Source organism: Chroicocephalus ridibundus, chromosome 6 (assembly GCF_963924245.1).
Source record: "Chroicocephalus ridibundus chromosome 6, bChrRid1.1, whole genome shotgun sequence".
NCBI lineage: Eukaryota > Metazoa > Chordata > Aves > Charadriiformes > Laridae > Chroicocephalus > Chroicocephalus ridibundus.
This window is the reverse complement of record NC_086289.1, coordinates 49,431,778-49,447,237: the sequence shown is the minus strand read 5'-3', so window position 1 is coordinate 49,447,237 and position 15,460 is coordinate 49,431,778. Positions and strand designations below refer to the sequence as shown.

The following is a 15,460-nucleotide window of genomic DNA, read 5'->3' as shown; positions in this document are numbered from 1 at the left end:
AAATACAAGTATCTTTAAATGTTGAAATTCCATGTAGGGCATGGTCGTTCCTTAGAGGCAATCCGATTTTTTTTTTTAATCTGCATTAACTCCCCCAGTCTTTGCATTTAGTAAACTTTAAGGTTGTTGAATCAATATGGTGCCCCATCCAAAAAGATGGCTATAGGCACCTTTTTTCTGACATATTATTCCTTAAGAGTGTGGGATACCTATTTGAATAAACTGGGAAAAATAATTCAGCAAAGCAGCTGCTAGAATGGAATGACATTCAGTCTTTTGCTTGGTGACATTTAGAAGAAAAAAGAAAAATGGAGATGGCTTATTTTGGGCCTGAAATGGAATATATTAGCTGATCAGCGTGACACAGAGTGAGCGATATGTTATCTTCTGCTGTTGTTTTACAGCAAATAGAATGATTTAGATGATGTACCGTAACAGAAAAGACTATTGGAATCAGACATTTGAGTTTATTCTATTTTATGCTTCACATTTACTGCTTTCTGGCATGAATAATACTGCAACCATCATAAAGATTTAAACTAACCATGCTGATAAATACTTCATTCCTCTTGTTTAAGACGTCTCTTTTATTGTTGCTCTTACATTTTTAAGATGTAGCCTGTCTCAGCTTTTTCACTCAGGTTTGATCTCTGGCTTATTGATGGATTATTTTAGGAACTGCTTTGATGTAGTCGCTCTCCTGTTACACTTGAGTTTTGCAGAGTCCCCAATTAACGGTCCATTATTCACCCGGGCTGAGCAATACCGGAGGGAGGACAGGTTCGAGCAGACCCACTGGACGGAGCTGGTGCTGTGCAGGGGCTGGCATCGATCCCCTCAGTATCGGGGAAAGAGGGAATTGAAGGGGCCGAGCTCTTCATCCATGCCGGAGTAAATGGAGTCTGTTCCTCTGCTGTCAGATGAGAGATGGAGAATGTTTTTCTGTGCTATACTTACCGTGACCTTTAGGAGTGCGACAGCGAATGAGTTTTTGAGGTTTTATGCTCAAAGAAATCACATTATCAATACCCCTTCTATTGCATTTTTACACATATGTGTTCATTTACCAAGAGTATAGTGGCATAATTAAAGGAAGCCCCAAGATGGGAGGTACACTTGCTAACCTTTCCCTCTTCTGGATATTTTTCTATCGACATTCTATAATATTCTATATTTTTCTGTCTCTTGGTATTTTTCTGCAGTGCAGCATCCCTGGCCCTCCCCCACGGCCCGGCGTCCGTTCAGAGCTGTGAGAACACAGCGGTGGCCCCCACTAACCGCCGGCGGGGCCGGGAGGGACGGAGCCGCGCTGCTCCCAGCGCCCGGCGGTCGCCCATGGCGAGCGCGGGGATCGGCGGGCGCCTGAGGCCGGACCCCGGGGGCGCCGGGCCGGGGGAAGGCGGCGGGGGGGTGCCGCAGGTGCCATTTAGGGCTCGTTCCGCGCCGCGGCATCTCTCTCTCTCCAGAGAGGGCGATGTCCCGCCGCCGCCGTTCCCAGCCATCCCCGCAACGCCGCCGAGGCTCCGGGGCCGCCCCCCACTTCCACCCGGTCCCCTCTCCCCGCTCTCTCCATTCCCCCCCCCTGCGGCGGGGAGTGAGACCGGCTGCTGCCCGCAGCCCCCCCACCTCGCCACCACCAACGGCCGCCGCCAGGGGGCGGGCGCGCGGCGGGCGGGGATTGGCTAGGGGCGGCGCGGCGCGGCGGCGGGCCCCGCCCGGCGGCGGAGGCGGGAGGGACGGGCCCTGCCTGACTGGCCCCCGCCCGCTCTCCCGCCGGGCGCCGCGGCCGCATTACTTAGCGCTTGGGAGCGGGCGCTCGCTGCGGTTCTCTCTGCCTGGGAGGCTCCGCCACCGGGGTGTGCGACGCAGCCGCTTCTCGCCTCGCCATGTCCAAGGAAACGAAGAAGCCCTTCCGCCAGAGCATGGCCGAGTGGCGGCAGTTCGTCTACAACCCCAGCAGCGGCGAGTTCCTGGGGCGCACGGCTAAGAGCTGGGGTAAGGGCTGCCGCCGGGAGCGGGGGAGCGAGCCGCCCCGGGGCCGCCGGCGAAGGCGAGGGGCGGCGGGGGACGAGGTCGAGAGCGGGAACGGGGGGTGGCGCCGCGGCCATGTGGGGGGCCTGGGCGGGCAGGTGAGGCGGCCCCGACAGGCCGCGGCGCACGCGCCCCGGTAACGGCTACAACCGCCGCCGCCCGCCGGGCTAAAAATAGCTCGGTCCGTGACAGCGGGGGGGCGGAAGGGGGGGGCGCTTCCCGGAGCAGGTGGGGGTCGGGGGAGGAAGAGGAGTTTCTGGGAGCGCGTCCCGAGCTGACTCACCCTCCCGCCTCAGTACGCAAATGCAGCGATCGGGGCCCGCAGGCTCCTCCTCCCCCGGGTCCGCGGGGGACCGGGGTGGGGAGTGGGGGGGGGCTCCGGCGGCCGCCGCCGTGCGGCTGTGACGGGCTTCCGCCGCCGAGGTGCGGGGCCGGCCCCCCCGCTCGATGGCGGCCTGCGGGCATGTCAGTGCGGCCGCTCGTCTGCCTCTATTCCCTACCGCCCCCCCCACCCCCCCTCAGCATCGCAGGGAACGGAGAATGAATGAGCGCGAATCGCCTTTGTGCTTCCAGCCGGTAGCTGCGGATCAGAGAGAGGGGGGAAAAAAAACCGCCAAATCCCCCCAAAACCAAAAAGTTTATGAGCTCCAATTCCAGACAGTCTACAAAAAAAAAAAAACAAACACGTGATCGTTGTATGTAATTGTGCGCATTGTGCTAAGTTTGTTTCAACGTGGGGTTTCTGGGCCTTTTATTTTTCTTAAATGAAGCTTTTAAATGAAGGTTCCCCAGTAAGGCTTGTGGAGGCAGTGTTTGTTTTCCTACTTTCAGGTAGTCTTCCCATTGCTTTCCTCTGAGCTGGAAGGCATGTTATCATAATCTTGTTGCTTCCAATAAAAATATTTGGATTTTGTGAGTATGTTTTCTCATATTAAACTGTTGTATAAATGCTTAATATTAGGATGTTTCTACAGTCCTCCTGGGACGTATTTACTGACTTCAGAAAATGCTGCGTCTCCTCCCAAAACTTGGATGTAGTTGCGATACTTAATAGTTGTGCTTACAAAACCAACAAGAATCTCAGCATGGCGTAAAGGAACAGGCCAATATATCCTTGGCCTTGACACAATCTCAATGAATACTAATGTTGAAATAGTGAGGAGGAGCCTTAAGCAGACTACGCATGGGGTGTGCTTTCTCTACGGTGCCAATGTCTCCTGTCCATCAAGAGAGGGCCCTAGCTCTGACTTGAGTTCTCCTCCATTCAGATGGAAATAAGAGCTTGCGAGCTACACTGCCACTTGAATAGCAAAGGAGAGGAAATTTCCACTATGCCGTTGTCTAGTGATCTTTCTGTACAGGCAGGTTTCCTGAAGTGCGTGGGCTGGATGAATGGGCGTATGGATTGCAGAAGTCTGTCTGTGTCATGAATCTGGAAAAGGCTGTGGGCGCATTAGAAATAGCTTGTAACTTTTTAAAGAAAGCAAAGTTGAAAAAACCTCCTCTGCTTAAACCTATCTATCTAGTAGGATAAGTCACTTACAATGTTAACAGTCTGTGCTAGCCCAAGCCAACAGATAACAGTTGAAATTGATGTGAGTTAGTTGGTAATTGAGTTTATACAGCCAGCTCCCTTGATAAAAGATGTTTTTGCCATATTGAGAAAGTTTGTATAGGCTTAGATAGCAGTTTGAATAATTTTACTTCGTTAATAAGTGGTTTAGGTGATTGGTATGTGGTTAGTGCTGTGTACCTTTTCCTTAGCCTGGACATCGAGGTGACTGTTCAGCAGCACTATAAATTGTGACTGTGTTTTTTTGTCAATATTTATTTGTCCTGGCATTTTGTGATTAGCACATTGTGCTTATTTAGTTTAATTTTATATATATATGAAGCAAATTATAATCTTTGACTGTTTTGGGGCGTGGTATGTGGTTTTCTGTTTCGGGTTTTACAGTTTAATTGCAGAACACTAATTGAGTGGCTCTCTTAGCACATAGGAATATGCAGGGTTTGGTGTCACTTCTGCCCTTGCAGTACTGATGTGAGTTTAGGGTGGTCGGAAGGACTATTGTTCCTTTCCAATTGCCAGTCTCCCCCCTGAAAGGCTGGGAGGTAGGAGAAGAGAGCTCTGGTTGCCAGTCCACTGGGCTGTGGTGTCTCCAGGGGCAGCATGATAAGAATTCAGTTGGCTCTGACTCTCCCATGCGTATTTCTCTTGTCTCAAGACAGCTTTCTCACAGAAATAAGACAGAAGCAGTAGAGAAACTGTTAAATAGTTATTCACAGTATGTGCATGTTTTGCCCTAGTCTGAGGCAATCCTGGGGGCTTATGTAAATCGTAACTGCAAGGCAGTGATTCTCTGTGAATCTGAGTGCCATGGCATTAGAGTACTTGCATTTATCTGCCATTTCTACACCGGTATTTGTAAAAAGATCAAACACAAGCAGCTCCTATACTCATTTGTCATTGAACAGGGGTATGTTGCCTTTTACAGTTTGGCAAAAAACATTTACTAAGTCTGCATTTGCTGTAAAAAAGGAAATATTTTTATTTTACCGTTGCATACTTCAGGGATAATTCAATTTGAATCTTTCACAAATCAGTATCCAAATCTAATGACTCCTCCCCCACCAAAACCCTTACACTTTTAGTTATGTGTCATAATCACTTATTCCATTAAAGAGAAAATACTGTTGATGAGTTGGTGGTGATCTTAGCAACAAGGCATAAGGGGCACTAATAGTCCTCGCAGAGGTGAAGGGAAGGAGCGTTGGTCCTGGGGTTCCACACAGGGTGTGATCGGGTATGGCAAGGAGAGGAGAACTTGGAAGACTGCCATATGGGGCCTTCCTGTAAGTAAAAGGAAGACTACCATCTGGCTCAGCCTGTGATGGCAAAGTGCTGTGCCTGCCTAGAATTACAGCAAGAACAGAGTGAGATCATCACGAAAGTATTGTAGCAGGATGCTCACTGCACATTCAAATGTGTGCATAATCTTGCAATATAGACAGTAAACTTTTTACACAAGGTTACAGAAAAATAATTTGTGCCAAAAAAAAGGCAGTATAGAATCTAGCAATACTTCATTTATAGTCACACTAGATGTCACGTTGAGCTTATTTAAACCTTCCTGTAAAGCTAGTTGTGTCAAGGTGTTCAAGGGACAGGTGACTTTGTCTTGAAGTACATATAAATTTGGACCTACTGAATATTCTTTTGCATGCTTAGTGCACAAATATGTGCTTCAAAATAAAAACAAAAACAACAACAAAAAACCAACAGAAAAAAACACCAACAAAACCCAACACCTTGTTTTCAGTAGAGCTTTCCACCATTCCAGTGGACATCCAATCTTGTCAGTCACCGTAACAAAAGATCCAGTTTTGCTTCTCTTTAGTGTTCACCGAGTTCTTGCTGGGACATATGGTGCTGTCAAAGTTTTAACTGCTTTTCTGATTTGATTCTTCTGTGTTCTTTATCAGTGTTTTAAGGAGGGTTTTGTTGTAATTTAGCTTTCTTCACAGGTAGTGTATTTTTAAATATTCCGGCATCACTGTCTTCCATTGCAGTAGAAACACTTACACATCCAAGTTGTGAATTGGAGAGAGACACAGTGCTCTTTTTTTGTATTGTGACAGATGGACAGCTGATATAAAAAATCCTGCACAGCCGGGAATATCACTGCAGTCAAAATCTTACTAAACTTTTCCATGCTACTGCCTATGTAAGAAATGAATATTTGAGAAATCAGTAGGATATTTTATTTTCCATGACACAGATCGCTCTGAAGAAAGAAGGCTTGCCTTCTCTAGTTCCAGGTATCAGTAAGCTTGGGTGGTATAGGGAGGGTATTTTGAGGGTTTGGGGTTTTTTTGTGTTGTAAATGCTTAATCATGACGTCAAGCATTGGCTTTTTTTTGATTCTTTGCAAGTGTTGCACTTGAAAATTTTTATTGTTTACTGAAGCATTTAGCCAGGTAATATGTGGATCCCTGACTTATTGTGAAATAAAGGACCAAAAGTCCTTCTTGATGTTACTGGCGTTGGTGGAAGTCACTAGTAATGTTATGTAAGTATTTAAATCCCACTAGTTAAAGATAATGAAGAATGATCATGGTGATATGGTCAACGCAGCATGGAATCCAACAAACCATAACGACAGCATTTAATTTTCATTGTTGCAGATAATGTTGAATAGTTGCTTCCATGTCTGCTGTGAAAGTGTTTATATTGATACCTGTATATATCTACCTATATATTATATATAGGTAGATCTTCCGGGCTGGTTTATGCCAGATTGGCATGCTTTTTATCACTTTTGCCATGTCAAATTTGGAAAGCTTGCATTCATCATGGAAATGATGGCCAAGTATGTGGTATCTTGCATTCACCAGAGCCAGAAATTCTAATTTTCATAGTGGAGAACCATTTTGATTCCTGCAAACGAATAGCAGTTTTCAAGGTTTGAATGTCACTTATCAATGTGGTTAGGATACAAAGGGGTTTTGGTACTGTGATGCCCTGCAAAAATTAAAAAAAACACAACCAAACCGAAAACCCAATTAGGTAAATTGTAATGCAGAATTTTGGTTTTGAGAGTTTTCCTCGTGTGATAGTTTTAGTGTCAAAGACTGACTCAAAGGGTTTGGTGTAGCAAGATGTTCTGCAGCAGTCCAGTTGAGTTACATGTTATATGTGGTAGCTGTACTTTCCTTGGAGTAAGCGTGGAGGATAGCATTCCGCTGTTACTTGGGTACATCTTGTTTCCTGACAAGAAATCCAGTGTAATGTGAAGTTATTTTGGCAGAGCTTCTCGACAGGTTATGGCTTGTTCACTGTGATTAGCTTAGAATAATGAATACTAATAGGCTCACAAAGAGCAGCTTACTCAGTTTGGGGCCATTGGAAATTGCAGAGGGGTTTTTTGTTGTTTGTTTTATCCCTCTCTTTAATGTGGCAAAGTAGCATAAATGGGGCAGCTTAGTCTAGTGGTCACTGTTCTGCAGTGCATTTACAAGCTATATTAAAATAAAGATTAAAAATAATTTGTGTGTGTGCACGCATGTTTTGCTGTACTGGGGGAAGTTAGTGGAGTTTCAGGGCTGTGAATACAAACGGCATTTCTCTCTGGCCTTGTTACTGCTGCCGTGCCGGTGAGTATGAAGTTGCGGGGAGGGACAAGGACTCTCTGAGGGACTGTTCACACTGCAGTCTCCACCACGGAGTCGATCACTGAGTTTTAGACATTGGGGTCCCTCTCATTTTCACCAGTATTGGGGCTGCCTCTGTGCGCATGAGGGCTCCCCAGGGAATGCCTACACATAGCAGTCCTGCCCTGCTGCAGCCCTCGGCAGGGGAGGGGGACCCCAGCAGCCCCCTTCCCTGCTGTGCAGGTGGGTCAGCACCATTGCCTCGACTGAGGGAGCTGCAGCAGGCTTGGATCTGCTCTTTAGGGTGCTTCAAAATGGGGTGCAAGGCTGGTATTGCAGATGTTATGGAAGTATTGGCCCAAAGCAGTACTATACTTAGGGCTGTGTCTGCTTAGAAGTGCACCACCACCATGGTACTGTTATGCCCACCAGTAATAAGTGGGCAGGGATTTTTTGTTTGTTTGTTTGTTTTTCAACTGGTAAAGTTAGGCATCATATTTTGGAAACTTAAATACAGACATATTCTGAAATAGCTCAATTAAAAAGATTTCCCTGAGTTTTGGCTTTTATGTTAATTGCCACAGAAGGTGCTTGTCTTGTCTTAAATGTCAAACTTTTTTTTCTCTTCCATTGGAACTGATTGACGACTGTCTTGGTCACTTGATGGAAAGTGTACTTTTTAGACAGCTTGATGAAAGTGTAGTCAATCATTGATTAATTTGTAGGAATCAAAATGAGAGTGGACTAAAGGTTTTATAAGGGAGGTGTTTGTTTTTGTCATACCCAGAATACACTGTTATTTATAGCAGATCATCGCTCTGTTCTGGATCCAGTTAAAGCAATTGTAAGCTTATATGTAAAGGCAGTTGCTGGTTTGCCAAATACAGATGTAACTTCTGTAATGGCTTGTTGATTAAGATTTCTACTGTTCATTTTTATATGCTCTTTCAAGCTTCTAAATAGCCTTAGCAATAGTTTACAATAGGTGTCTGCTATCTTGTTCATTATAGAGTAAGTTTGTTTTTGTTTTCATGTACTTTGCTACTTAACTTCTAATCCCTGCATTGTATCTTACATCTCAGTGGTTCCTAAATGTATTTTAAGTAGCTGATCACTATCAGAGTAGTGCAGATTGATGAGTAACTTTCTCAACACATGAAATTGAAAACTAAAACCAAATCAAAATCCAGTAACATTCATCTGGTCGCTGCAGAGAACCTAAGTCATGGTAAAGATAATTTGGGAGCCATATGTTTTAATATATGTACACCGAATTCTTTCAGAAGAAGTAATACAGGTACTTGCATCTTCAGCAGTCACGGATTACTGGGGGCTGTAGTACACTAGAAAATATTTCAGTGTAAAATGCAAACATAGTTTCTGGGACAGGAGCCAGGGGTTAGGCGTCCTTCTGTCATCTTCCAGTGGACAGTACTTATCGCTGGGGTACAGTCGTTTTTGCTTTTGCTTTTTCCTTTTCCATGGAAGGGTGAAAAATGCTGCACTCAATGCTCTCATATAGTCAAGTGTCAGTGGTAGAATGTTGCATAATGGTTTTGATGTGCTTTTCTTGACCTGAGTCAAAGTCTCTTTGGCTTCCTGATAGCAGCCTTATAGTTAGAATATTTTATAAAAACTGAATTTGCATCATTGTTTGGTTATGGTTTTGAATTAGAAGGGTTTTGAAGGTGGCTCTCTGTGAAAGCATCTGAATTCCTCAATGCTTTCATAGCTCCCATTCTTTTTGACAATGTCTATGCATGTGTCCTTAAGTGTCAAGCACTCAGTCAGAGTTCACGCGCTGCAGCTGATCTGAGTCCCTATCAACTCTATAGTAAGATTTTGATCTTTGGGCTGTTACCTTGTCTTTTCAGTAACAACCGGTCTGTGTATCCAGAGTGCATGTCTGTGCATGCATAACGAAAAATGGGGGGGAAGGAACAGGGAAAAAAATAAACCCACTTCATCACAGTCAGTTTTCAAGCTGTTTTCTTACGTAGTGTTCTCGCTTAGTGCTTTGTTGCAGCTAAGTGATGGAGAGGTACTACGTCCTAATAGGCTGTTTCCTTGAGGCTGTTTCCTCAGGTTTTGAGCAGCTCTTCCTTAGCAACTGTCAAGTTGATGCCAGTAACATTCCTGTAATTGGTGAATTCCAGGAACATTGCCGGGTCCCTGAGGTAGACTGGTAAAGCAGGTGGATGTGTTAGACAAAGACTTTTGATAAGTCTGAATAGAAGGCTTGGTTTGCTTTCAAAAACATGCAGCAGACAGCATTTTCACCTTGAGAGGTCTCTTGTAACAGGATGTACGTGTGAATGAATGCTCTGTGTGGAGTTCTCTAAAATGTCAACCATGTTATTAAAGCACCAGTTGCTTCCTACCTATTCTGGATCCAGTGTACTAATTTTATCTTTTCACTCACTTCTTTTGTCTTCCCTACGATGCCTTCCATTCCAGATACAAAACTATAATTCCCTTAAACAAGTGAAACTATTTTTTTTCTAATGGAGTGCTTAGTCATCTTTGCCAGCTTTCCAGTGTAGCTCAAAGAGTGGTTTTTAATGCTTCTGTTGTACAAGTAGGGATGCCAAAATGCCCTGTAAATTTTAAGAGCCAGAAGGTATGAAGAAAACATTTTTGCATGCGTTATTCTATGCTGTGTGGTACAGATGTATGTTAGTGGCATATTGATTTATATCTACAGTTAGGAGTGGCAAGGGATTGCGAGGGACACCAAAACCAAATGTTATATTGCTTATTTCCCATATTGATTTTCAAAATAGGTAACGGAATTAGCTGAAACAAAACCAGTAATTTTAGCTTTTTCTTTACAGGTTTGATCTTACTATTCTATCTGGTATTTTATGGCTTCCTAGCTGCACTCTTCACATTCACAATGTGGGTTATGCTTCAGACACTGAGCAGTGATATACCAAAATATCGTGACCGGATTTCTAGTCCAGGTAACAGTGTATTTATTTTTCCATAAACCCCTGTCTGGTTTAACAGCTAAGTTTAAGTTGAGAGTTTATTTGAAGTATGAACTGCCTATGGGAAACTGATTATTATTCAGTTACTTACAGGTTTCAAAGGTAAAACTTGTTGTGAGATAAGTTATATATATTTCTAGCATAAATTCAGTCAGTAGCTTTTTGTGTGTATGTGCTAACTTTTGCTGTTTTTTCTCTTCAGTTCTTTTCAGTTGAATTTGTCATGTAGGTAGACCACAATTTTACCTGCACATCCACACAATATGATGTTGTAGAAGTGGGAGTATCATTAATCAAATTGCTTTAAAGATACTATAAACTAATGGATCTCTTGGATCAGATGGATCTGATCTGACCCCTTGTGATTAGTATTTGATACTTTGAAGAAAGTACAGGAAGGCTGTACCATGGGGGTGATCTGCTCAGGAGCATGTAAGGACTATGATACGAAGGCATTTCCAGAGTTTTCATTATAGTATTATATAGCTTTCAACCAACACGGAATGTCTGTGGATTCCAGGGGTTGTTGACCGATTACATAGGGATCCACTGAAGAGAGAGCATCCTGTTTATGATGAAGCTCAGTCCACGTAACGTGTAGCTGCCACCAAAAGTGGTGTCTTGCTTCCTGCAACTACTGCTTCCTTTGTGTCCATGCCCATCCCGTCCCACCGTTGGCTGGTTCAAGGGGCTGTATGTGACAGGAAAAAAACCCTGCGCAAATAAAAATTAATAATAAGGTGGTTGTCTTTTTTCTTTTTTTTTTCACTTTTTAAAGATTGGTTTAAATATATCACAAAAATCTGTCATTATAGGCTCTATTTTGGTGTATCTCCATATTGGAAAAAAATTAGGGATTTTCACTCTGAAAGATTTAAAAGATGCTTCTGCATACTTTAACTACACCAAAGAGATTAGTGTTTTCTAGTTACTGTTTCTGGAGAATGGGTAAGTATGTGATTTGTATATGCAACTTAAATGATTGGGCCACCTGAAAATTTGATAAGATCTCAAATTTTGTAGTAACTTGGCCTAGGGACCAAATTTATGTTTAGAACACAACAAAAGCAAATGGCTATGCAATATATTAATATTTTGGTGGAAGTTAGACAACATTATTTTTAAAAATACTTTTTCCTTTTTTTTGAACTCCAGACTCTTAAAATGAACCAGCATTGTGCAGCTGCATCCACACTTAAGATGATAGAGTAATCTTTTGTGTGAGCAAGTTGCAATTGGGCAACATGATAAATGTCTCTGGATTCTGAACGGAATTTGTTTTGATGTAGTGTTCAGGCCTTCTCTAACAAGGTCCACTTCTTATAAGGGATTCTTGAGGATTTGTGCTGTTTTTTCAAGCGAAGAATGGGCTAAATGCTGGAAAGAATAATAATACTAAAAAGACCTGATTAGTTTAAAAAAAAAGAAAAAAAAGGAGGAGAAAAAAAATAGGGTGACTCTAGTTGACTGTTCCCCGTTTCCTTTGTAATAGTCAGAACCTTGGTAGTGGATGGAGCTGTGGGTTGTTGTGACTTAATACTGACTGGACTTAAATGACATTTTTTCTCTTGTGCCTTTCACAGTTCAGAGTATTAATTTTCCTTTGTTTTGAAAGAAGTCGTAAGGGATGTTTGTTTAAAAAAGTACATATAGCATAATTAGTTTTTAATTTAAGAATTCCTATAACATGTCAGAATTAATTTTATTAATGATGTCTTTAATTACTCATACATAAAAGTTAATAAAATTGCTTATTTCTGTTTTAATGTTTCTCTTTAACTCTGTCATTTTTCACTTGCAGTGAAACATGTCATGTTCCTGGCTGTAAAACTTTAAATTATAAAAAAATTTCTACACACAAAACCTGGATGGCGTAGGTCAAAGGTTTTACTCTTGTATTAAACATACTTGAAAATCTCACAGATAGTTTATTTCATAATTGCTATTTGACTTGCGTTGGGCACTGGGATATAATAGTATCAATCAAATCCAGATGATTTTAAAACTTTTTTTTAAATCCCTCTTGGAATTGTAGGATAATGTAATCTCTGTTACAATTCTAGATGTGATCCTAATGTTGAGGCTGCTAATTCTGTTCCTCTAGAAGAGCCTAAGTCCTGCATCTCTCAGTCTATGCATCAGTCCTTCAAATGGCCTTTCTGTAGAATTCACACCATAGTCTCTAGGCAGACTGTGATCTACTGGAATTGGAGCAGTCCCTTTCTCTTAGGATGTTTTTGAAGTTTCCTTGAAGCAATAAATCTCTTCAAATTACTGTTTCATTTATTCATGGCTGGTTTAGTTACTTTGTCGTATTCACGTGGAAAAACAGCATCTAAGTCCTTCATTTACAGTATAATTCTATAGATAATAACAATCTCTTCTCCCCCAAAACCCCTTACTGTGTAAAACCCCTTCAGCGATTTTTCAGCCCTGTTACTAATTATCTTGTATTTTGTTGAATCCCAGTTTAGTGTGGAAGCCAGAAGATGACTGTAATGGTGCAGTCATTTGCAGTCAAAAATGGTATTTGTAGTTTTATATGGACTATCAGTCATTAAGGCATTTAGTTGTGGCTTGCCTGGAAATAATTTTAACTGCTGCTAATGCAGAAAAGAGAATTTATGATTTCTTGTAAATCCTACAAAAAAGGTAGAGTAAAAAAGCATTAAATTATATGTGGATATTTTTTTAGAATCTAAAAGATGTTTTGACTATGATAAATTTCTAGTGTATTTATTATTGCCCAATTTAAAGTATTTGTAATAATTTCTGCCTTTGGGTGAGAAGCTTGGTCATTTCTACAGGTGAATCCTTAATAGACCTGGGCTGCTTAATTGCACTTTCTATATGCTTTCCAAACAATGTATTATGAATTAAGATTCATTCATGAATTAAGAACATCGAGACAACTTATCTAAATGATAAGTTGTCTCAGATAAGTTGTGTTTAGATAAGACTTTATCTTCCCACTGTATTCTTATCTTCTTAAATGTTTATTTTGTATAAAGAAGGCCTGATTTTATTTTTATTTTTTAATCTGGGGAGATGAGTTTTCTACCTTAAATTTTATTCATTTGGGAATCTAGTTTTAATTAGTTTTGCCAGAGGATAAGAAACTACACGGCATCCTGAACTGATACAATTAGTTGCTGCTGTAATAGCAACTTCTTCCCTTTTGCCAAATTTGACGTTGATTAAACCATTTTAACATTCTAACTTAGAAGAAAACAAATCTGATAAAAAGAGGTTGATTTTGTGGTTTTTTGTTTTGTTTTGTTTTTCTTATGTGGAACTGCAATGTCAATTCTAGGCTATGCTTGAAGAGACAGATGCATGGACACTCCTCTGTTAATCACAACTGCAGGGTTTTTATCCGTTCTAGTTACTTATATTAAATAAGAGTTACTTTAAGGTAGCGTGAATAAAGCAACCAATCATACACCCTTTCTTGAACAGATTTAATCTCTTCTGCAATATCTGGTGGTGTAGTGCTATTTCATCTGCTACTGAAGCTGTGATGAATGGTAGTAGCATTAGGTGTCCGTGTTAGCGACAACTCCTGATGCTAGAGGGCTATATGTATTTTCACCTGCCACAAAAGAATCCCAGAGATTTAACTCTGTACCTTTCTCTACTCATGTCCTGGGAAGAAGGACAGTTCACCTTTATCGAGGGCCCAAACTGCATGTCAGTCTCTGCCTTTTTCATCCTTCAACACAAAGCCAGACTTTAGCATTCGGTAACCCGTGTCCGTGTCTCTCCTGCCAGTCCTGGCTCCCTGGCTGAGGATTGCTCCTGCTCCGGCACCCTCAGCCAGCAGTCGAGTGAAGCCGGCCGTGAGCCCGCTGCAGGCACCCGGGCTGCTGCCTCTGCGTGCCAGCAGCCTGGGAGGCAGCTCACAAGCCTTCGCAGTTACCACAGGCTCACTAAAGTGTACCCCTTTCAAGTGACATGCGTGCAGTGGTTTAATAAAGTTTCTCATATTCTCCATGAAACAGATGACATCTAGACTTTCTGTTTCATGGAGAAGGAGGAAAGGACTAACAACTAACTTGGCGTGTCTGTTTTGACTGGGAGATCTTTCAAGCCATTTTTATGCATTGTAAAGTTCTTAAAAATACTTTGTTTCTTCTGGGTTTCTATGAGATTAATACAATCATAGCTTCAGTCTATCTTGCCTAATGCTTTAAGTGGAGGTTTTCTGGGTGTGGTTTTGGGTATTTTTTCAATTACTTTGTAAGTTTAATTTGCTGCGTATGGAAAGTGGGAAGTGAATTGGTAAAATTCTTTGATTGAAAGTGATTAAGTTGCTGATTTTGCTATTTCTAATCAGTTTGTGAATTGCAGTTGTACATTGTATTGAATTTAAGTGTTAATTCACGTCGTGTTGATTTTGATAACTGACTTCAAACACAAATTACCTTCTGGTACGGTGGAATATAGGGGTAACATTGATACTTCTTTACAGATGGGTATTTTCCAATTTATGGATATGGTTTTTGACTAGGTTAGAGTGCTGTAGGGAAGAGAAGTTGTTTAGTTCTTTACTTGCACTTTTTCTTTTTAAGGACTTATGATTTCACCAAAGCCAGACACTGCATTGGAATTTTACTTCAACAAGAGTGACGCCCAGTCATATGCAGAATATGTTTCTACACTTAGAAAATTTCTTGAATGTAAGTTACTTATAACTGCCCAAAGTAATTCAGGAGTCTTAATGTTGAGTAACATTGAGGAAAATTAGTTTCCTTTTTTACTCGTACTTAACAACTGATAATGAAAACTGATGCAAGTTCACGCCTTAGACGTGTGTTACTAAAGTGTATACTTTGCAGAAAAAGGTAAGTATCAATACCAATATCGGACAGGGATTCTGAGCATGAGGAATAGTGGAATACATAATGGAGAGTTTTGCGTCCTAGTCCAGTGTTTTGGTGACATTGTTGTTTAAATACTGCAAGATGTAGAAATTACATATGCCAAAAGAAGTCAGTGTAAAATTACATAGATCATGTATTTGGAGGCAAAGTTTATCAAAACTTAAGTGGTCAATCTTCATCTAAATGGCTTGGTAACTGAGTGAGAATCCTTTAGTCTTAAGAATTAATTGCAATTTATTCATTTTTTTACCCTGACGCAAAGTATTTACAGGCAGAACTATTAAAACATTGAATTTAGAGCAAGGAGAAAAGGTAACACAGGACAAGATTGAAGGATGGCAAAATCATTAATTTACATTACTTTTATATGTATTACTTTTTATATATTTGCCCATGTGTAGG

The 15,460-nt window shown here is 41.6% G+C and overlaps 1 protein-coding gene and 1 long non-coding RNA gene across 3 annotated transcripts in view; one reads left to right on the top strand and one right to left on the bottom strand.

The window, feature by feature from the left end:
• Positions 1-447: 447 nt before the first annotated feature.
• LOC134518015 (uncharacterized) lies at positions 448-2,459 on the bottom strand. Its single transcript, XR_010071814.1, has 2 exons — positions 2,315-2,459; positions 448-963 (listed from the first exon to the last, which is right to left on the bottom strand). It is a non-coding gene; the product is annotated as an uncharacterized LOC134518015 (long non-coding RNA).
• Positions 1,703-15,460, top strand: part of ATP1B3 (ATPase Na+/K+ transporting subunit beta 3) — a 26,757-nt gene continuing 12,999 nt past the window's right edge. The window contains exons 1-3 of one of the 2 annotated variants that reach the window (XM_063340198.1): positions 1,703-1,995; positions 10,020-10,148; positions 14,747-14,854. In XM_063340198.1, coding sequence (XP_063196268.1) covers positions 1,887-1,995; positions 10,020-10,148; positions 14,747-14,854 — 346 coding nt within the window. In that variant the 5' untranslated portion in view covers positions 1,703-1,886. The remainder of the gene's footprint in view (positions 1,996-10,019; positions 10,149-14,746; positions 14,855-15,460) is intronic. The other variant, XM_063340199.1, reaches the window with a different exon arrangement.